Source organism: Mycetomoellerius zeteki, unplaced genomic scaffold (genome assembly GCF_001594055.1).
Source record: "Mycetomoellerius zeteki isolate Tzet28-1 unplaced genomic scaffold, Tzet1.0 scaffold155, whole genome shotgun sequence".
In the NCBI taxonomy this organism is placed as follows: domain Eukaryota; kingdom Metazoa; phylum Arthropoda; class Insecta; order Hymenoptera; family Formicidae; genus Mycetomoellerius; species Mycetomoellerius zeteki.
In genome coordinates, this window is record NW_017256500.1 from 4,047,957 (window position 1) to 4,068,860 (window position 20,904).

Below are 20,904 nucleotides of genomic sequence, written 5' to 3' on the forward strand. Positions count from 1 at the left end.
TTCCGATATCCAATAATTTTATGATTCAGTGCATTCCTAGTATTTGTGCTTAGAAAATAAAAGGACATACATATTTTTGAGTATTTAAGATAGCTAAATATTTTGTTGTCAAAAAAGAAGACTGAAATTATTCAAATCAAAGCATTAATACATCAACTTTTTGCAATAAATGAAAAACGGACATTTTGTTACTAGCTGTAGCCCAAATGTAAACAGTGAAACAGTGTATATATTTAAATGCTTTTCACTGCCTTCAAGTAATATCTTTCTTAAAAGATTAAAATTATTTAAATTAAGAAAATAATAAGCATCAGGTTTTTGTAATGCATCTAAATCATAACCGTCATTGTAATATATCTATCTATCTATCTATCGAGAGAGAGAGAGAGAGAGAGAGAGAGAGAGAATTCAAATATACATAACATATATTTAAAAAATTTTAATTATCTTTAAACTTTCAAATTTTTCCCCATGCACAATTTGCTACTAAACATTAAATTTGCAAGATAAACATTACTCTTATATATTTTATTTCATTCATTTCAATGTTTATATACAAAATGTTTATATACAAAATATTTAAGTATTTAGAGTATTCAGTAACAAATAAATACATAATAAAAAATAAAAAGAATAATGGTATTGTTAGTAGAGATATAGTATTAGCGAAAATTAAACAATTGATGCTTCAATATTTATATTTACGAACTATTGATCATGCTAGTTTGACTAATTCAAAATTTACAAGTGCCGCGTATTTCTCTAATTTGATCATTTTTATATGATAAGCTTTATTAAGTATAAATCTAAAATTAGAAGAATAAAGTTGGAGGTTATTAACAAAACTTTTACTTATGTGTTTCCAAGTATTTCATATGCATGCTAAAATTTAGGCGATAAGAAAAAAGAAATTATAGTCATATTTAAATGAAATCAAATAAAATTATTACTTGCAGTCGATATTATATATAACTTTGTATATAACTTTAGATAACTTCTGATATCATCGCTAAAGTAATGTTTTCCGTTAATATAAAGGTTGACACACACAAAGTCAAAACTGAAGAATATTCATTTGAAAGCTCAAACCTTACCTTACGAATGCGTGCACGAAAATGAAACAGCGATATCGAAAAAAAGAAAGGATGCGCTTGCGTGACTTTCGACCTTTTATAAAAACTTTTCTTTATTTTGAAAGAAAAAAAGTCATACAATGAATTTTCTCAAACGTTAGGTTGATGACTCTATTATAGACTATAGACATACTTAAGTTAAAGAAATGTTTTCAGTTCTAGGTAAATATCTAATCACATAATGTGATAAAAAATGGTTTATTATGTAAATTACGACGTTTACACTAAAATTTGAGTTTGAGAAAGAATATCTAATCGATTGACGGAGAAAGGAGGGGATACACACATTTGCTTCTTTACAATCACTAATGTCCCGCATCTTGTAAAGATATGATCGGACAAGAGAATCAGTATTTTGGCATTAACAGAATTCTGTTGCTCGCTATTGGTTTATGGCCGTATCAACAATCCAACTTCACTAGATTTCAACATATTTTTATGTCTGCTATATTGACGACTATTATTATATTTCAGGTACGAAAATATTATGACAATAATAATAACTACGCTGTTAGATAATACTAGCAATAGTTTCGACTATGTTTTACTTATCTCACTCTATATTAAGCAATGATATTTGTAGAGGAAAGTCGCCGATATCGACATATCACACTTTGTAGATAATATTTCTTAAACAAAAGATAAAAATAAAACTTTAAAAACGTAAGTACAAACTGAAAAGTATCTTCTATCAGATAGTATAAGCAGTTTTTATAATACTGTTTGCAATTTTGCAATAATTAATTTTTTCGTAAAGTAAGCAAAAATGAGCGTCTGACAAAATGGGCTCCAACACTGACACAGTAGGCAATAATGCTACATGTATTCATATTCTTTTTATTTTACAAGCATTATCTGTATAAAATACCTACAAGTGAATGTATATAAGATTTTCCAGAATATTTTCACTTCGTTATATAAAACATTTATATTGAATTATTTGCATATTTATTTTATGCTGTTCTGCAAGATACAAATATGTAATGCGATAGTTTTTTAAGAGTTTTCCCATATATGCACGATTGTCTTTAGCTCCAATAGACTTATTTCATACTATAAAGCATTATAAAGATTAAGTTAGTTCATCTGTTTTACAGATAGGTGTGGCGGTTCACGTTGCATCTTAATTTTAAATTTAAAATCGTATTGTGAAAAGACTTATAAGAGAAAAAATAATATAAATAAAACTGATTTAGGAAATTACAAGCATTTAAAATGACGTAATGTTATCAATAATATAGTCACTATTATTTAAACTATGCAATTTGCAAAAGAAAATCGTAAGAATTTTATTTTCGCATTCGTAGAATTCGTTTTTAGCTGATTTGGTTTAGCGCATTAGAAACAAACCACAAATATACGAATTATGAGTTTGTACTTTTTTAATTAGCTAAACAGATCATGATTTTATTAGTATTAATAAAGTGCAATAGTTAGTTTCTGAGAAATAAGGGTGTGTCACTTTAGGAGACCTATATCAGTATCGGCGACTTTCCTCTACTAATTGTAAGTATATTGTAACTATTATTAATTAAATTGTGAGTAAAATTAAATAAAATTGTCTATTAACAGCTGACAACATTTCTAACGTTAAATTATACTTTGGACCTCTTTATGAAGGTTTTGTCTTCCGCATCCTTCTTCATTATTCTTATAATAAAATATAACTCGTTCCGTTTGAACATCGAAAGTGTAAGTCAATCGCTTACAGAGTATCTATTACGGGGTAATCTTCTCCATCTAAAAATTTTTTATGTAAAAAAAATATATACTCTGATATATACAAAAGTTGCTGGAATGACAGGTGAAGGATTTATTGATGCAGCTTCAGGAAGTACATTACAAATTAAAAGATGAAAATGAAATTGCTATCATAAAAAAATATGATTGTATTGCAAAACGTTATATAACTTTAACAACAAGTAAGACAACTTTTATTGATTTTGTATATGATATTATTAATATAATACGTAAGTTATTAAGTGGAAAAAATAATTTTGTTGGATTATAAAATTTTGATATACACATGTGTGTATATATGTGTTTTAAGAAATTTAATTTGGGCATTATGTATAATGGCCGGCCAATATACATAATGCTCGCCTATTTTGGGACGCTTGAGTAATAATAATAAAAATGTTCAAATTAATCAAAATAACTGATCATTATACATAATGCCCGTAATCAATGGGAAATGTGATTGATAAATTAAAAAAATCGAAAATAACAGTGTAAAAATATATAACAGCCTATTTTTGCAATCAACTTCTTACTTACTGTGTCACGTGCACTTAAACAATTGTTTATTTATGGAGGTCAGATTCTTATTCTAAACAAATATCCCATGTGAAACTTCGCTTTGCGTTGTAAAGTGTATGTGTGGATGACAATGATGTGGATTCACAAGGATGTACATTTTCTTGTAGTTTGCGTATATTTTGAATAAATATTTCGGAACAGACTTTGATATTGTATAAAAAGACATATCAAATAAGGCTCAGGAGATTCAAATAACATCTAAAAAAATGCTGTGATCTAGGCTAGGATTTAATGTTATATTACATAAACGATCATGAGAAATTTCGACCTTCTTTAAATCTTCAGTATGAAATTAACGAAATAATTATAAAGTAACGGTATATTTTAATGAATAGATCATCGCTGCTGGAGTAATGTTTAAATTTACAATTCAAACAGAAAAAAGAAATAACTATCAATATTGTGACAAAATTCGATTTTAATTATTATTTAAAAAATGTTTCAGTTTCATTTAATGTACGTAATATTTCGTTTAATATACGTAGTATAAAATAATTTTATAACATTATACATAAGTAATTAAATTTATAATCTTTTTAAACATTTTTTAGCACTTGGAATTTGTATAGTATTTGCTTGTATTATAGTTCAATTTTGGGTAAATGTAATTCATATTGATTTATCGACGAATGTATCTCGTTCGTATTATATTCTCCTTAAGATGGAGTACTTCATCGATCAAGAAAAATATTTTTATTTGATTTTATTGCACATCAATGTAGCCATTTGTATTGCATCAATTGTATTAGTAGCAATTGGTACAATGTGCATTACGTTTATTCAACATATCTGTGGAATGTTTAAAATTGCTAGGTATGAAAATAGATGTAGGAATAATCATAATAATATAAAATGTAAGTTAAAGTTTATATTTTTAAACAACATATTAAAAAAGTTTGTTTGCAAATATAATACTATTAATTAAAAAATTATATTATTAAATGAGTCGTATAATTACATAAATATTTATAGCTATCGTATCGAGTATGCAATAAATATCAACATTCAACAAAATGTTATGTTGAAAAATAAGATTTGGATGATCAAGGGTATAATTTATGCTGTAGATATTCATCGGCAAGCTCTTAAGTTTGTATCTTTGATGATAATACGCATGCAATATTTTCAATAACAATTTTTTTTTAAAGATTGTTGAAGTATTTTACATCCATATTCGAGAAAATGGTATTCACTTTAATCGTCGTTGGTGTGGCTTGCTTAAGCCTTAATTTATTTCAAGTAAGTTATTTACAATATATAATTATGTATGCGAACTGTTTCAAAATTATTAGCAATATTATTCCGTAAGAATATCAAGAATTACACAGCAGATATGCTAGAATTAACAATCTCTAATGAAAGCAACTATAAATGACATAAATAACAAATGCAAATTATAAGTACTTCGAAATAACGTGAAAAGAAAAATAACAAGTAGAACATACTTTATCGTAAAACAAAAATGTTACAGGTATGAAATATTTATCCAAATTTGCCGTATTTTTTATTGACGAATTTAATGAGCAGTATTGTGAATAAATGTAATCTTGGGACAATTCTCATATCTCTATGTTGAAAAAAAAATGTATTTATAATACATTGGTATTTAACCCTTTCGTTTCAGCGTAAGTATGCGCGAATGTGCTTTTCCTGTACGGGAAAGTCTGCCGCGAGTTCATTTTTTAGGCAATTACATATATGCAGTCTCATAAAATAAGCTTCTCGTTGTTAACAAAAACCAGATTTTAATTAAAAACAATTGCTCTTTTAACTACATTTTATTATTTTATACATCAATAAAAAAAATTAATCCATTACGTAAACGCCGACTATAGTTAGCGCTAGAATCGAAAGGGTTAATCAGCGTTTCGTAATAATAACCTGTTTCTATATAAACGACACAGAATACTTGTTTTAAATGAAGAAAACTTATTATGCTGTAACCGTACAGTAATATCCCAGTAAACAAGCTGACGTTATTTATCGTTATTTTAACGTCAAAATGACATCTTGAATGTTAAAATGATGTCAAAATGATGATAAATAACGTTAGCTTGTTTGCTGGGATACCAATATATTAATAATTCATATAAAATTTATTTTTTAACTTTTTCAGCTAGCATTATTTGGAAATAATGTCGAAAAGGTTTTAGAGCCATTTACATATGTTTTAATATGCATCGTATATATGTATATAGCCAATCTTCTAGGACAAATTATTACAGATCACAATAATCTCGTGTTCATTACTGCGTAAGAAACATTTCTCTAATAGAGAATGTATAAGAGTTCTTTCACAGATTAGTAAATATAGAAGTTTATCTGTTTGCAGAAGAAATCTGTATAAAAAGTAACTAATAAAAAAAATTTCTAGTTTACGCTAGCAATTTATGTTTAATTCCATAGGTACAACATTCAATGGTATAAAACTCCTTTATGCATTCAAAGAATGATACTATTCCTATTGCAAGTAGGAACGAAGGAATTTGTTGTAAATATCGGTGGAGTATTTGATGGATCGTTGGAGTGTTTTGCCACGGTAATATAATGTATAGTATTTTAACATACTACATTACACACGGATACAATAAAAGAGAATGCTTGTAATTGCAGTTATTAAAGGCTTCGTTATCTTACTTCACTGTCATATATTCTACATGGTAATGAAATAAATGTGAATTTATTACATGAGGCTGTAGCTAGTCAGAAGACGATAAATGAGAAGACGTAGTATTCATGTTTAGAAACAGGAGGACTTTTTTTTAAATCTGTAAGATAGCTAAATATTTTATTATTAAAGAAGGGGATTGAAATTATTCAAACCAAATCAATAAATTTCGAAAATTCGCTTTGGCATATATAATACAATTAAAATTAAATTATTAATTTGCAATTGGTATTAGTATGTGTACAAAAATATTCTAAAATATACAAAATACGCTTTCGGCGGTACTGTAACTTTCAAGCCTTATAACCTGAAAAGTACTTAATGAAAAATACCTTTATTATAGCGTTTTGAAAAATTCTTGATACCAGCAATTAAATTCTGGCATCAAAAATAGGGTGTTCTATTAAATAAAAATCGATTTGACGTTGATCTGACCTTGGTAATGCCTCACATACAAAATCTGTTACTTTTACCTTCTTTCCCTCAAGAAAATCTATAACTTTTATAACCTTTTATAAACCTTTTCCTGTATTTTTCTTAATTTCTGAGATATCCGCCTGGGGCGATTAAAATGCCCTATCCGGTATACTGTAGCACGAATGTTCTAACACAAAGAATAAACACGTATTCACATACTTTCTCATAAAACTTAGTAACGTTGCAGGTATATATTAATGCAAATTTATCGAATTTCTATTGTCACATTTAGTGAATATTATTACAAATCTACATAGTTTTGACATAACATTAATATCTTCACATAAAAACAGACTGTATTGATACTTATGTTTAGTAAATGCTTCATAAGAATTTTCGTTTTTGTATAAAATACTTATTCTCTTAGCTTTACGAATAAAAAATCTTATGTATTATTACTTATAAATTAATAATAAAATATTAAAACGATAAAAAGTGAAACATATATTAACAGGAAACCGATAATTCTCATAAAATTTGCTTCTCAGTACTTTCAGTTAGCATCATCTAAAAGTTATATCCTCAAATATATAAGACCATTGGCAAGTGCGTTCATAATTGTTATATATAATATATGTTTTTATGCAACTATTTCGGAGAGAATATAATGGACCATAATAATCACGTAATCGATACTACGTAAGAGAAACATTCTTATAAAAGAAAATATATTTTGTCAACATTTTTTGTCAACTTTTGCAACAATAGATGTTATATAAAAGTTTTAATGTATTTTATATTAAAGTATATGAGCTGAAATTAACTAATGAAAAATTCATGTTTATAAAAATAGCGATCTGCTGTTGGATTAGAACAAAAGTTCGTACAACTATGAGCTTCAAAATTCAAGCACCTAAATTTTAACTTTATTAAAAATGAACAAAATTTAAATTTAAATAAAAAGTTTTAAAGCTTAAAATCTCTACTTTCGAAAGACTTCTATGTCTTGCATTTTTTTCTGTGAGTTTAATAATTTTTATATATAGAAAACTATAAGATGAACAAAATGGGAAATTTTCTTCTCGCTTTGTAGATCTGTTTATGTAAAAAAAAAACTTGCAAACATTTTCGACTTTCTAATGTAAAAGCTTAGTTTTCCTTACAAAATCGTTTTTTTAAAGGTTCCTAAGATTTTTGTTATTGAGATATTGCGGATTAAATAAAAGGATTTTAAAACAGCAAATACGTATAAAGTACTGAATTTATTTTTGCGCTTTACAACCGCGAGCAATTCATATTTGTCATATTTTAAAAATTATTTATTATTATTGCGAGTCTGAATTTATAGTAAATATAAAAGGAGCATTTTGACTTGGATTACTCATAACTCCGTTAAAAATCATCGTACTACAATTCAAGAAACAGGTTCCTAAAACTGAAACTTTGTTCTATCAAATGGTACAATCGTCAGACATGGTACGAACTTTTGTTCTAACCTAATATTTACATTTAATTCCGTAGGTACAATGTTCAGTGGTATAGAATCCCGTTACATACACAAAGAATGATACTATTTCTGTTACAAAGAAGATCCAAGCAATTAATTTTAAATATCTGTGGTATGTTTAATGCATCTTTGGAAGGTTTCGCCACGGTAATATTTTGTATAATATATTAGAATATGTATAATATTTTAGCAGTGCCACCTTACATATGAATGAAAAAAAAAATTTATAATTGCAGCTAATGGAGGTCTCAGTATCTTATTTCACCGTCATATATTCTTTGTGATAAAGAAACAAATATTAATTTAATATTATTATAGTGGTCATGAACATGTAGTTATTATAATGATATTATTCACACTTAGAAAATAGACAGGTTTATTTTTTAAACATAATAATATGTATATGTGAATACTTAATCTCTGCTAAAAAAAAAAAAAGAAGATTAAAGCTATTCAAATCAAAATTTTGTTATTTCAAATTTATGCAATCCATCAATTCGATATCATTGTATACAATTGTATAGAAGCGTAAACGTCTCTTACCAGATACGTTTGGCATTAAATAGATTGAAGTTGAAGACATTCCTTTCAAGAACCAATTATAAGTGTACTTTGTGAGTGCGTAGACTAGAATGAAGTTCCAGCGCTGAAAGAAAAGAAATGCGTCTGCGTGGCTTTTCAAATAATTCACAAGGGAACCTCTCGAGGTGTCAAATTCTGATTTTAATGAAACTTTGTGAACTTGTAGCTTACATAAAGAGATGAATTTAGAAAATATCAGTTGCGGCTAAAAAACGGTTTGAAGGGGTGAAATCATCCCTTACGTGTACAGCGGTTTTCAGTTTTTTCCGTTATATCTCGAAAACTATTTGAGATATAAAAAAAGTTTTATACAAAAGTTTTACAACAAAAGTAGCTGTATTCAATCGCGTTTTTAGAATAATTATTTACCAATTTTGTTCAAAATTTTCAAAAGAAATGATGTCGTATAAATCAATGTCTTCTTTTTACAAAGGTAGAATATTTTAAAGTACGAAAATATTTTTCCTGCTCACATGCAAAATAAATACTTCCTTGATTCAAATTTAATTATTTATAACTCGGTAATTTTTTTTAAAATGTGCAAAGATATTTTTTTGCTAAGAAAAGACGAATTAAGATATTATAATCTCAAGTTTCTACAAATAACTAAAATCAATATATGTATAACTGTTAAAATATATTACAGCAAATGTTTATATATCATCTGTAAGTAAAATCTTTTGCATGCTAAATTTATTATCGACTCTTAAAAATTATTACTCTTAATTCATAATTTTTATATTAACATATATAAATACATAAGTTCAAAAATTTCATTAATAATAAAAACAAAAAAATTAAGAAATAAAAAAGAAAAAGTATTATACAGTGAATAATCGAAATATAAACAAATAACTTACAAATCAGCATTCGACACTTGCTTGCTGAAAATATTAATTTTGTCAAACGCAGTTTTAAATTGTGTAATAAAGTTATGTATTAACTACTATTATTACTAATGCTATCATTTTCAATTTATGAACTTGGTTAGATAGATCAGAATATCGGAAAAAATTAAAGAAAAAAGATATTCTCTCGAAGTGTATCGGGCGAGTATGTAAACTAGACTGAAGTTCTGGCACTGAGAGAAAGAAAATGCGCCTGCGTAGCAAATAACTTATTTTCATGAGAAAATAACATCCGTCGAATTACCGGTAGTGCTGAATCAATAACGTAAAAATATTCGTAATTTGCTGAAAGAGTTAAATTCAGCGGCGTTAGATCTTATACAGCAAACTTTTACACAACCAATCATTATAAATTATAAAATTTAAAAATTATACCAGAAGACATGAGAATGAAAAATATTTCGTCAAATAGTGAAAAAATGGAGTAAGTATAATCTCAACGATTTTTTTCAGTCTTCACAGTAATACTTTGACGCTCAAAGAGAAAATGATAAATCCAGAAACTGAGTATAATAATCTCAATAAAATTCTATTGCTTGCTGTCGGTTTATGGCCTTATCAACAATCCAAATTTACTCAATTTCAGTTTATTTTCTTCTATGCCATTTTGTCAGCAGGTATTATATTTCAGGTAAAAAACAATATAAAATTATTATATAATATAAAAATTATTGCGTAACAATTTTTCATTTCAATTATTTATATCAATCCACATTATGCAATTTAATTTTTATATCGAAGGAGAAATTACAAAGTACTCGATATAGAAATGCCAATTGTAAGTCAACAATTATATGTATAAACATTTATTTGTACATGTAAGCGTTAATACATGTCGTCTTTAAGAAATAATATATCGTATTTTTTAAAATTATATTTATACATATATGAAATTGTGTAAAATTAACTTTTTACAGTTGACACCATTAATAATATTAAAATGTACTTTAGACCTTGTAATAAAGGTGTTGTCATCCGTATCTATCTTAATATTGTGTATGGTAAAATATAATGCATTTCATTTTAACATTGAAATTGTAAGTTCATGACTTACCGAATATCCGTTAAATAGAATTAACTCGTCTATAAAATAATTTTTTTTGCATAAAGTGTTTTTGATATACGAAGACAGTAGTGTAGAAAATTAATGACATAATAGGTGAAGAACTTATTCATGGAGCTTCGATATGTACTCAGTAAGTTAAAGGATAAAAACGAGATTGCAATTATATACGAATATAGTTACACTGCTAAACGTTACATGGTTACGCTCACGGGTAAGATAATATTTATTAATTTGTAATAATATTTTCAGTTGGTAAATATTCAAAAGTGATGCTCTTCTAAAAATCGCGATTTCTTTTTCAGTTTCTAATGAACAAAACTATAGTTATAAAAAGATATGTATACCATGTTATAAGAAGGGGGATTGTGGTTTTTGTGGAAAAAATTCAATAATTATGCATTTTTTACGGGACACCGCACCGATGACCTTGACCTTAACATATGTTGTCAAAATCAAGATTTTGAGTAATTTTGCCTTAACAACTAAATGGCGGTCTCTTATAGTTTCTGAAATATTTAGTCTTAAAGGTCTAATTTTTATAATAAATCGTTCTATTTGTGTAAGAAATTTTCTGCTTTAAAATATGTTTTACGACTTTTCACGTAAAGCGACTTTCACCTCATCTCCCCTCCTGCTTCAGGGGCATACGAAGCGACTTTCACTCCCCTTGACATGACTTTCGCTTGTCAAATAGTCGTACATCATCATGTATTTCTGAGTTTGATTCGTTTATATTGGCTACGTTTACACTGTGTTAATTTATCCTATACATTAAACAAAGACACCTATCACATAGGTCGCGGACTATGCGTATGGTGTAAACATAGCAATGAAAACGTTACTATTATGATATACTTACAATCACTATTCACTTCGTACACTCCCCATGTTGTTTCGCGAATTTATTCATATAGCACATAATTTCCAAAATCTTATTAATTATTTGGATGAAAAGAAAGTGATAACTATAAGAGCGCAATGTGAGAACAATATAGTGTAAAAATAATTATTAGTGTATTGCTAATAAATTGTTAACAAAAATTTTTGTTTTTAAACCAGGAAATCTACATTAAAACAGAAGTTTTTTGTTTCATGTGGTTAAAACGAGATGTCAGTTTTCAAACTTTTTTTGTTAATAACTTTTCAACGAACAGCGACCACCATCTAAAACCTATCGGAGGTCACTCAGGGTCATGACTTTTACAACATATATCAAGATCAAGGTTATTAGGGATGGCACCCCTTTTCTGAACATTTACTAAATGTTTTATAATACATCGTACACATAAAATAATATAGCTATCAATTTGGCAGTAAAATCCCCGATAAAAATTATTTCATAATACATGCGTACAGTATCTATATATACATAGAACAATTTTAGATGCTAATTGTAAGAATTTAAGTAACAAATCCTTTTTACTTCTTTTTAGTATTTGGAATTTGTGGAACGCTCATTCTTATAACAGCTCAAATTTGGTTGTTTATAGCTGATGTTAAAACAATGAACACATCTCAATCACATCATTTACTCATTATGACAGAGTACCTTGTTGATCAAGAAAAATACTTATATTGGATTCTGTTACATATGTTCATAGTATTATGTATTGGAATGATTATAATGTTGGGAATAGGTACAGTGCTCATCTCATATCTTCAACATACCTGTGGAATGTTTAAAATTGCTAGGTACGACATGTAGACATAGGAGCATAATAATTTTAACCGTTATATAAAATTAATAATTAATTAATAAAAAAAGATACGTTTGCAGCTATCGTATTAAGCATGCAGTGAACATTGATGTTCCACAAAATGTAACGATAAAAAATAAAACTTTGATGATCGAAGGTATAATTTATGCTGTAGACATTCATCGTCAAGCTATGAAGTATGTATCTGTGTCGTTTACATCGTGCGATACATTTACTAATGTATTTTTGTGTTTAAGATTGTTGAAGCATTTTATGACCACATTCGAAATAATGACATATTGTATCACTGGATGTCTAGTAATTTGTTTTAGTTTTAATATGTTTCAAGTAAGTTTACGGTTTCATGTAATAATATATGAGAATTGCATTGAAATTATGTGTTACTAATACTGTAATTCTATAAATATATGTATATCTGAAAGCAACAAATCAATATCACATAAAAATATTAAAAAAACGCCACTAAATAATAAGTATTATAAATAATAAATTCAAAACTGTATATATATATATATATTTGTAACTGCCATAAGAAGAAAAATAACGTAAAACATAATCAAATATATTCGATTACAAAACATAGTAACATTGTAGGTACACATCATTAATATGATTACAAAACATACTAACATTGTAGGTACACATCATTAATACAAATATGTAGAATGTTTATTGTCAAACATAATAAAGAATATCACAAATCGAGTGCCTACAGCATCGTTTGCCTACATCACATTTGCTAACAATTCGTTTGCGTACAAAAATTATTGCCTACATCTCGATTACCTACATGCATTTTTGTGCACAAGTAAAAATTTCAGAAACGAAGTCACATTTGCTTACATTTATTATTGACTACAGCTTCATTGCCCCCCCCCCTCCCCACATGTATTCTCTGTTTTAAAAACAAATTCTGTTTTAAAACATAAATTTTCTGCTTTATAGACACAAATTCTCTGTTTTAAAACAAATTCTTTGCTTTAAAAACATAAATTTTCTGTTTTAAAAGTAAGAATTACTTTCTTATGTAATTTAATCTTATATTTGTGCTTAATTTTATATTTGTGCGCAAAAGTGCTTGTAGGCAATCATACAAGTAGGCAAATTTAATTTCGTCTCTCAAATTTTTATTTGTGCGCAAAAGTGCTTATAGGCAATCCAGCTGTAGGTAATAATTCATGTAGGTAATAATACATGTAGGCAATAATATAATACATGTAGACAAATGTCACCTCGTTTCGGAAATTTTGACTGGTGCACAAAAGTGCAATCGAGAGCAAAAAAATCTTAGTTGTGAGAATGAGTGAAACTTGTTATAGAACTACCAATCAATAACTTGCGTTATGTATTAATAGTTAGACATAGATACATATGTAGAAGATTAATATTTACTATGTAAAATTTGTTTCTTAGCTTTTCCAGATAACATCATCTGGAAACTATAAAAGCAATGTCAGCGAATTTTTATTATCATTTTTATTTGCGTCTTCAAGCATCTTATACATGTTTATAGCCCACTATATCGGACAGAACATAATCGACCACAATAATCACGTTTTTATTACTGCGTAAGAGAAATATTGTTGTATGGCAGTGCCATTGTTGCTTTTTGCACTTGTTACAATAATACAGAAATTGATCTGCGGCATTTAAATTAAAATATATGCCAAAATTAATTAATTAAGAATTCCAATCTTAAGTAAGCGATCTGCTATCTCTATATTCAATTCTGTAGGTACAACGTTCCGTGGTATAAAACCCCATTACATATACAAAGAATGATACTATTTCTACTGCAAAGAAGAGCCAAAAAATTTTCATTAAATGTCGGTGGAATATTTGATATATCCATAGAGGGTTTTGCTACGGTAATAGTTTGTGGGATATTTTAGTCTCCATTTATATACAGTTACAATAAAAAAGTATGTTTATAATTGCAGCTAATAAAGGCCTCCGTATCTTATTTTACAGTCATGCGTTCTACACGATAACAAAATAAGTATTTATTAATTTATTATTGTCATAATAAAAATATAGTTGATGAAAAAATGATGATGATTATGGTTAGAAAGTAACAGATTTATTTTTTTAACGTAGAGTACAGATAGATATTTCCCTCTGTTCAGAAGAAAATAAAAGTTATTTAAATTAAAATGGTGATATTATTTTCGTACTGCACACACATGCACATTGTGAAACTTTGCTTCGTCAAACTTGAAAGCCCATATGACTTCGCGGAATTATGGACCTTCTTTGTTTGAAATGAGCATGCGTACTGAATAGTCGAGATCTCCCTGCTTCTGTACTAACTATAGTCCAAATATAAACATCGCATATTTACATATTTTATATTTAAATAAGACTTTTTGCATGCAGAATTTATTGCTATATATGTATAATGCATTAAATATTTTTTTAATTAATTCCATTTCATTTCGACATTTATACATATAAATATTTATGTTAAAAGATTCCATTAATAAATAACACATGCTAAAAAATTAAACAAAAGAAATAAAAAGAAAAAGGTATTGTTAATGTTGGACACACCTGTATTCAGTACGACCTATACATATACAATTTTCTTTTAAAACCTTCACTATTCATTTAAATATTAAAAAATGTTTCATATTCGTTTAATATTCACAAATATTTCTCACATTTTAAACTCGGTAAAAAATTAGAAAAACTTGCTTAAGTAGATAATAGGGACTGGTTTCCTTAATATAAATTGTGACAATCTTACACTGTCTGTATTAAATTGGATAAACTGTAATAACATAAAGCGATTGATGTAAACAAAATATATTGTTTCGTTTTCAAAAAAAAATATAATATTGAATATTATAAATTATATACTTTTCCTTAATTGCAATTAAGAATTTGTAATAAACAAATATACAGATAATAAACATGTTAATGTATTTATTTCGTCTATGTATTTTATTATCGTTACGTATCAGTGTAGAAAGAAGCCTCAATAGTCTAAAGGCTCAGGACTTTCATATAAAGGAATATAAAAGATCTGGGTTCGACTCCTGGTAATATTTTTCGCAATAAATTAATTTACAGTTTTTCAGTACATTAATATCTTTCTAATAGCATTGAGCATCAAATTATTAAATTGCTTGTTAATTTAATTTGTGATATTACTATAGTAGTTTAATTGTGTTTATAAGGCCGAAAAATCAATTCGGCGGTTTAAATGACTACATATTTAGTATAATTTCACATAGAAATTATTTAAAAACATCAAAGATCCAGCTTCGACCGTTATAGGAATTAAAATTAGAATATTTTAAAGGAAGAAAATATTATTTTTGCAAATATGCAAAATAATTACTCCTTTGATTCAAATTTTTTTCATTCAAAAAATTTAATTCTTTATATCTCAATAATTTCTTTCAATGTGCACAAAAATTTTTCTGCGAAATGCACGCTTTTCTAAGAAAAGAAAAAAATCAAGATATAGATACTTCAAGTTTCTACAAAGTAAGTACTGAAATCAATATATGCATAACTGTTAAAATATATTATAGCGAATGTTTATATATCTTACATTATCTGTAAATAAAATTTTTCGCGTGCTAAATTTATTATCGACGTATAAAAATTATTATTAATCTTTTAATTAATTATTTTTATATCATCTTATATAAGTACATAAGTTAAAAATTTCATTAATAGAAAACTAAAAAATTGAGAAATATAAAGGAAAGAGTATGTATTATACAGTAAATAGTTTAACTATAGACAAATAAACTTACAAATTCACAAAATTACAACAAATCAGCATTCGACACTTGCTTGCCGAAAATATTAATTTCATCGAACGCAGTCTTAAAATATAATAACGTTATGTATTAATGCTAATATTTTCAAATTACGAATTTTATCAGATAGATCACAATACCGAAAGAATTGAAGTAAAAGGATATTCTCTCGAAGTGTATCGTGTGAGTGCGTAAACTAGAATGAAATTCTGGCGCTGAGAGAAATAAAATGCGCTTGCGTGACAAATAACTTATTTTCATGAGAAATAACATCTATCAAATTACCTGCAGTGGTAAATCAATAACATAAATATCCGTAATTTGATAAAAGCGTAGTTAAATTCAGTACCGTTAGATCTCACATAGCAAACTTTTACACAACCAATCATTATAAATTATGAAATTTACGGCAAAATTTATATCAGAAGACATGAGAATGTGAAATATTTAGTCAAATAATGAAAAATGGAAAAAGTATGCTTTTCACGATGTCTTTAGTCCTCACAGTAATATTTTGACACTCGAAGAAAAAATGATACATCCAGACACTCAGTGTAATAATCTCAACAAAATTCTATTGCTTGCTATTGGTTTATGGCCTTATCAACAATCCAAATTTACTCAATTTCAGTTTATTTTCTTCTGTGCCATTTTATCAGCAGGTATTGTATTTCAGGTAAAAAACAATATAAAATTATTATATAATATAAAAATTATTGCGTGACAATCTTTCACTTCAATTATTTATATCAATCCATATTATACAATTTAATTTTTATATCAAATAAACTATAAAGTATTCGCTATAGAAATGCAAATTGTTGGTTAACAATTGTATGTATAAGCATTTATTTGTATATGTAATCGATAATACATGTCGTTTTTAAGAAATAATATATCCCATTTTTAAAAATCATATTTATATATGAAATTGTGTAAAACTAACTTTTTGCAGTTGACACCATTAATAATATTAAAATGTACTTTAGACCTTATAATAAAGGTGCTGTCTTCCGTATCTTTTTTCATATTGTGCATGATAAAATATAACGCATTCCATCTTAACATTGAAATTGTAAGTTTATAACTTACCGAGTATCCGTTAAATAGTGTTAACTTGTCTATCAAAACATTGTTATTGCATTAAGTGTTTTTGATATATACGAAGACAGTATAGAAAATTAATAAAATAATAGGTGAAGAATTTATTGATGGAGCTGCGATATATACTCAATGAATTAACGGATAGAAACGAAATTGCAATTATATACAAATATAGTTGCATTGCTAAACGTTACACGGTTACGCTTACGGGTAAGATAATATTTATTAAATTTGTAATAATATCTTCAGTTGGTAAATATTCAGAAGTGGTGCTGTTCTAAAAATCGCGGTTTCTTTTTTAGTAACGAACAAGACTAGTTATAAAAAGATATGTATACCATGTTTTAAGAGGAGGCTTATGGTTTTTGTATATAGGAAAAAATTCTATTTCAAAAATGAATAAGAAAATTTTATTCTTAATTAAAATGTTAATATAAAGTTCCCCAGCAAATGCAATGTTATATATAACATTGTGTTTACTGGGTCCTTTGTCTTCTACATTATCATCTATACTTGCCAAGAAGTACCTAAAACTTTTGCAAAACTGAAAAAATGTATGGACACTTCATTTTCCCTTCTTAAGGGGCATTCGACTTTCCACGCAAAGCGTGAACCCTACGTCTCTTCCTGTCTAGGGGCGCGCGACTTTCACGCGAAGCGAGTTCTCCACTTGCCCTCCAACCAAGAGGTGATGAACTTTCCACGCAAACCGAGTTTCACCCCATATTTCCCTCCTGTCAAGGGACGTATGACTTTCCACGCGAAGCAAAATCTGCCTGAATGAAAAGTTGTCCCTTGGCAGGGGTGGAACTCGTTTTGCGTGGAAAGTCGTACGCTCCGAGGCGGGAGGGTGGAAGTAGATGGATTTTGTTCCCGAAGGGTTACACTAAAATGATCTTTATATTTGTAAACATTTGAAGTGTATAATCGCTAAAAGATTTTTGTTCATTCTATTTGAAATAGAATTTTTTCCCACAAAAATCCACAAGCCCCCTCTTAAAACATACATATCTTTTTATAACTAGTTTTGTTCATAACTGAGAAAAAACTGCGGTTTTTGGTGGCACCACTTCAAAACATTTACCTTTTCATACAACTATTTAGATATGATTCATTACATGAATCTGTTGAAGCATTTGTCACTCTCTAAATCTATTGGAGTGAGATTTCGCTCCAAGAAATTTAAAGACCATGTATGTGTATCTGCGAGAAATAGTCAATGTGTTTAATAAATCAAATAAAATTTAAAATAGTTAGCAATTTTACAATAAATCTTATTCTATTAAAAAATGTCTTATAATACAGCGTATATATAAAGTAACATATCTATCATTTTTGCAGTAAAATCCGAAATAAGAATTATTTTATAATACATGCGTACAATATACATAAAACAATTTTAGATACTAAGAATTTAAATAACAAGTTCTTTTTACTTCTTTTTAGTATTTGGATTTTGTGGAACGTTTATTATTATTATAGCTCAAATTTGGTCGTTTATAGCTGATGTTAATACAATGAATACATCTCAATCACATCGTTTACTCATTATGTCAGAGTGCCTTGTCGATCAAGAAAAGTATTTCTATTGGATGCTGTTGCATATGTACGGAGAATTATGTGTTGCAGCGACTATAATGTTAGCAACAGGTTCAATGTTCATCTCATATCTTTTACATACCTGTGGAATGTTTAGAATTGCTAGGTAAGATTGTAGACATAGAGGAGAGAAATGAGTATTTGTTATAACCTTTTAATCATCAGATTAGTTATTTTTATACATATAGTACATTTAACAAATTTTTGTGGAAGTTTGTTTTTAACTAAAAAATTGTGCCTTTAATTGCTACATAATTATAACTCAATATTTACAGTTATCGTATCAACCATGCAGTAAATATTAATACCATACAAAATATTACGTTAAAAAATAAAGTTTTGATGACCGAGAGCATAATTTGTGCTATAGACATTCATCGTCAAGCTATGAAGTTTGTATTAATGCCAACATACAATATTCATGCAGTATATATACAATTAAGGCTCCTGACCATCACGGCTCTTCAAATTGACGTCAAATATGCATAATGAAAATTCTCGTAAAGAATATATAATAGCAGAAATATTTTTCAAAAAAAACAATATTTGTATTTGGTAGGGTACACTTGTAAAATATATCGAAAATTCTTCTTTTATTTTAAAATAGTATCATATTTGTTTCAGTTCGATAGCTGTCATATAGCTTATTTCGTTGTTTGGATAAATATAATTTAATTTCAAATACAGGTTATTATTAGAAATGTCGTTTAAAATAACTCATTATTTGATTTAATAAATAAAAATTATTTTGTACGAAAGTAGAACGAGGGGTACGTATTCTGGTAACATTTCTTCTAGATGCACTGGAGGTGCCAAAAAGATGTAAAAGTCACCTACACTTTTTAAAATGGAATTATATGATTTTTTTACATAATATAATTCCTCTAATTATTCTGCATATTATGTAAAAAAATTATACATTCCATTTTAAAAAAGTGAAAATAACCTTCATATCTTTTTGACACTTAAAAGGATAACAACACAATATATTCTTCTTGAAATTGTTTCACTCTTTCATACGAAAAATTTTTTTATTAAATCAACAATTAATGAGTTATTTTAAGCAGCAGTTTTTTAGAGACATTTTGTATATAGTTATTTATTACGATACAAGGGAAGAGTTGTCGGTATATTTTACAAATCCATTCTAATGATTGCAAATGTTTTATTAAAAAGAATATGTTGACATTTTAATATAATATGCAAAAATTGTTTATGTATTTTTTTCGCTTCTGATATCACGATCCAAGATGGCTGCAGTGAATAGGCAGGAGGATTAATAATATTTTTTGTCATTTTTAAATAATATATTTATTATGTTTATGAAGGTTGTCCAAGCATTTAGTGTCCTCATTCGAGATAACGTTGCTTTGTTTCACTGGAGGAGTAGTCGTTTCCTTTACTCTCAATTTGTATCGAGTAAGTTTCCGGTTTTGTGTAATAATTTATGAGATTTACATAAAAATAACATTAATAATTCTAAATACATATAAGAATTAATAAATCAATACACAACAGTTATAAATCTTCAACTCTAAATTTCTTGAAGTGAAATCTCATTCTAAACGAACAAAAATATTGCCACTATTGAAAAAGAGAGAACATATTTGCACTCTTGAATAAAGGTGCCAGATTTTCATTCTTTTTTTAGAGTGGGACTTCAATCTTTTGGAGTAAGATTCACTCCAAAAAGGAGTAAGATTTCCTTCCTTTGGAGTGAATCTCATTCTAAAAGAGCAAAATATCACTCTAAAAAAGAATGAAATCTGCTACGCTTATTCAAGGATGCAAATATTTTCACTGTTTTTCAATAGTAGTGATATTTTCATTTTTTTGGAGTGAGATTTTAAAAGAAGTTTCGAGAGAACGAAAGCCAGTAAATGATATATAAATGACGCTCACTGTATATACCTTGATCAAAAAGTTCCCGGAATTCATTCAGAAAATTCAAAATACAAGTTTATTCATCAAAAGTGATATTGTCCCTTTTAAAGTACTCCCCATCGACTGCAACGCACTTATGCCAGCGCTTGATCCAGCTCTCGAAATATTTCTGGAACTCTATTGTCGGTATAGCCATCAGAGCCGTCTTCGATTTTTCCATTACCTC

The 20,904-nt window shown here is 27.5% G+C and overlaps 5 protein-coding genes across 5 annotated transcripts; all 5 read left to right on the forward strand.

Moving 5' to 3' along the window:
• Positions 1 to 4,113: 4,113 nt before the first annotated feature.
• Positions 4,114 to 4,712, forward strand: LOC108720717 (uncharacterized; the record flags this gene model as incomplete). The annotated part of the gene is made up of 3 exons (XM_018444857.1): positions 4,114 to 4,265; positions 4,425 to 4,541; positions 4,601 to 4,712. Coding segments are annotated over exons 1-3 (381 nt in total), but the record flags the coding sequence as incomplete, so codon positions are not given.
• A 202-nt stretch (positions 4,713 to 4,914) lies between these two features.
• Positions 4,915 to 6,116, forward strand: LOC108720666 (uncharacterized). Its single transcript, XM_018444786.1, has 4 exons — positions 4,915 to 4,923; positions 5,569 to 5,705; positions 5,859 to 5,991; positions 6,066 to 6,116. The coding sequence occupies exons 1-4, from the start codon at positions 4,915 to 4,917 to the stop codon at positions 6,114 to 6,116; spliced, it is 330 nt and encodes a 109-aa protein (XP_018300288.1).
• A 6,015-nt stretch (positions 6,117 to 12,131) lies between these two features.
• On the forward strand, positions 12,132 to 12,705 carry LOC108720667 (uncharacterized). Its single transcript, XM_018444787.1, has 3 exons — positions 12,132 to 12,292; positions 12,378 to 12,494; positions 12,555 to 12,705. The coding sequence occupies exons 1-3, from the start codon at positions 12,138 to 12,140 to the stop codon at positions 12,703 to 12,705; spliced, it is 423 nt and encodes a 140-aa protein (XP_018300289.1). The 5' UTR covers positions 12,132 to 12,137.
• Positions 12,706 to 13,821: 1,116 nt separating this feature from the next.
• LOC108720719 (uncharacterized) lies at positions 13,822 to 14,309 on the forward strand. Its single transcript, XM_018444859.1, has 3 exons — positions 13,822 to 13,886; positions 14,054 to 14,186; positions 14,259 to 14,309. The coding sequence occupies exons 1-3, from the start codon at positions 13,822 to 13,824 to the stop codon at positions 14,307 to 14,309; spliced, it is 249 nt and encodes an 82-aa protein (XP_018300361.1).
• Positions 14,310 to 18,745: 4,436 nt separating this feature from the next.
• LOC108720668 (uncharacterized) lies at positions 18,746 to 20,493 on the forward strand. Its single transcript, XM_018444788.1, has 4 exons — positions 18,746 to 18,900; positions 19,070 to 19,186; positions 20,123 to 20,213; positions 20,446 to 20,493. The coding sequence occupies exons 1-4, from the start codon at positions 18,746 to 18,748 to the stop codon at positions 20,491 to 20,493; spliced, it is 411 nt and encodes a 136-aa protein (XP_018300290.1).
• Positions 20,494 to 20,904: the final 411 nt, after the last annotated feature.

What these genes read in the sequence shown, in the direction of transcription:
- LOC108720667 (XM_018444787.1), top strand. Translation starts at nt 12,138, where the DNA reads ATGACAGAGTACCTTGTTGATCAAGAAAAATACTTATATTGGATTCTG. An exon ending in GGAATGTTTAAAATTGCTAG is followed by an intron (nt 12,293 to 12,377) that starts GTACGACATGTA and finishes ATACGTTTGCAG; the next exon opens with CTATCGTATTAAGCATGCAG. An exon ending in ATTCATCGTCAAGCTATGAA is followed by an intron (nt 12,495 to 12,554) that starts GTATGTATCTGT and finishes TTTGTGTTTAAG; the next exon opens with ATTGTTGAAGCATTTTATGA.
- LOC108720719 (XM_018444859.1), top strand. Translation starts at nt 13,822, where the DNA reads ATGTTTATAGCCCACTATATCGGACAGAACATAATCGACCACAATAAT. An exon ending in AATCACGTTTTTATTACTGC is followed by an intron (nt 13,887 to 14,053) that starts GTAAGAGAAATA and finishes TCAATTCTGTAG; the next exon opens with GTACAACGTTCCGTGGTATA. An exon ending in CCATAGAGGGTTTTGCTACG is followed by an intron (nt 14,187 to 14,258) that starts GTAATAGTTTGT and finishes TTATAATTGCAG; the next exon opens with CTAATAAAGGCCTCCGTATC.
- LOC108720666 (XM_018444786.1), top strand. An exon ending in AATCTCGTGTTCATTACTGC is followed by an intron (nt 5,706 to 5,858) that starts GTAAGAAACATT and finishes TTAATTCCATAG; the next exon opens with GTACAACATTCAATGGTATA. An exon ending in CGTTGGAGTGTTTTGCCACG is followed by an intron (nt 5,992 to 6,065) that starts GTAATATAATGT and finishes TTGTAATTGCAG; the next exon opens with TTATTAAAGGCTTCGTTATC.
- LOC108720668 (XM_018444788.1), top strand. Translation starts at nt 18,746, where the DNA reads ATGTCAGAGTGCCTTGTCGATCAAGAAAAGTATTTCTATTGGATGCTG. An exon ending in ATTCATCGTCAAGCTATGAA is followed by an intron (nt 19,187 to 20,122) that starts GTTTGTATTAAT and finishes ATGTTTATGAAG; the next exon opens with GTTGTCCAAGCATTTAGTGT. An exon ending in TTACTCTCAATTTGTATCGA is followed by an intron (nt 20,214 to 20,445) that starts GTAAGTTTCCGG and finishes TTCTTTTTTTAG; the next exon opens with AGTGGGACTTCAATCTTTTG.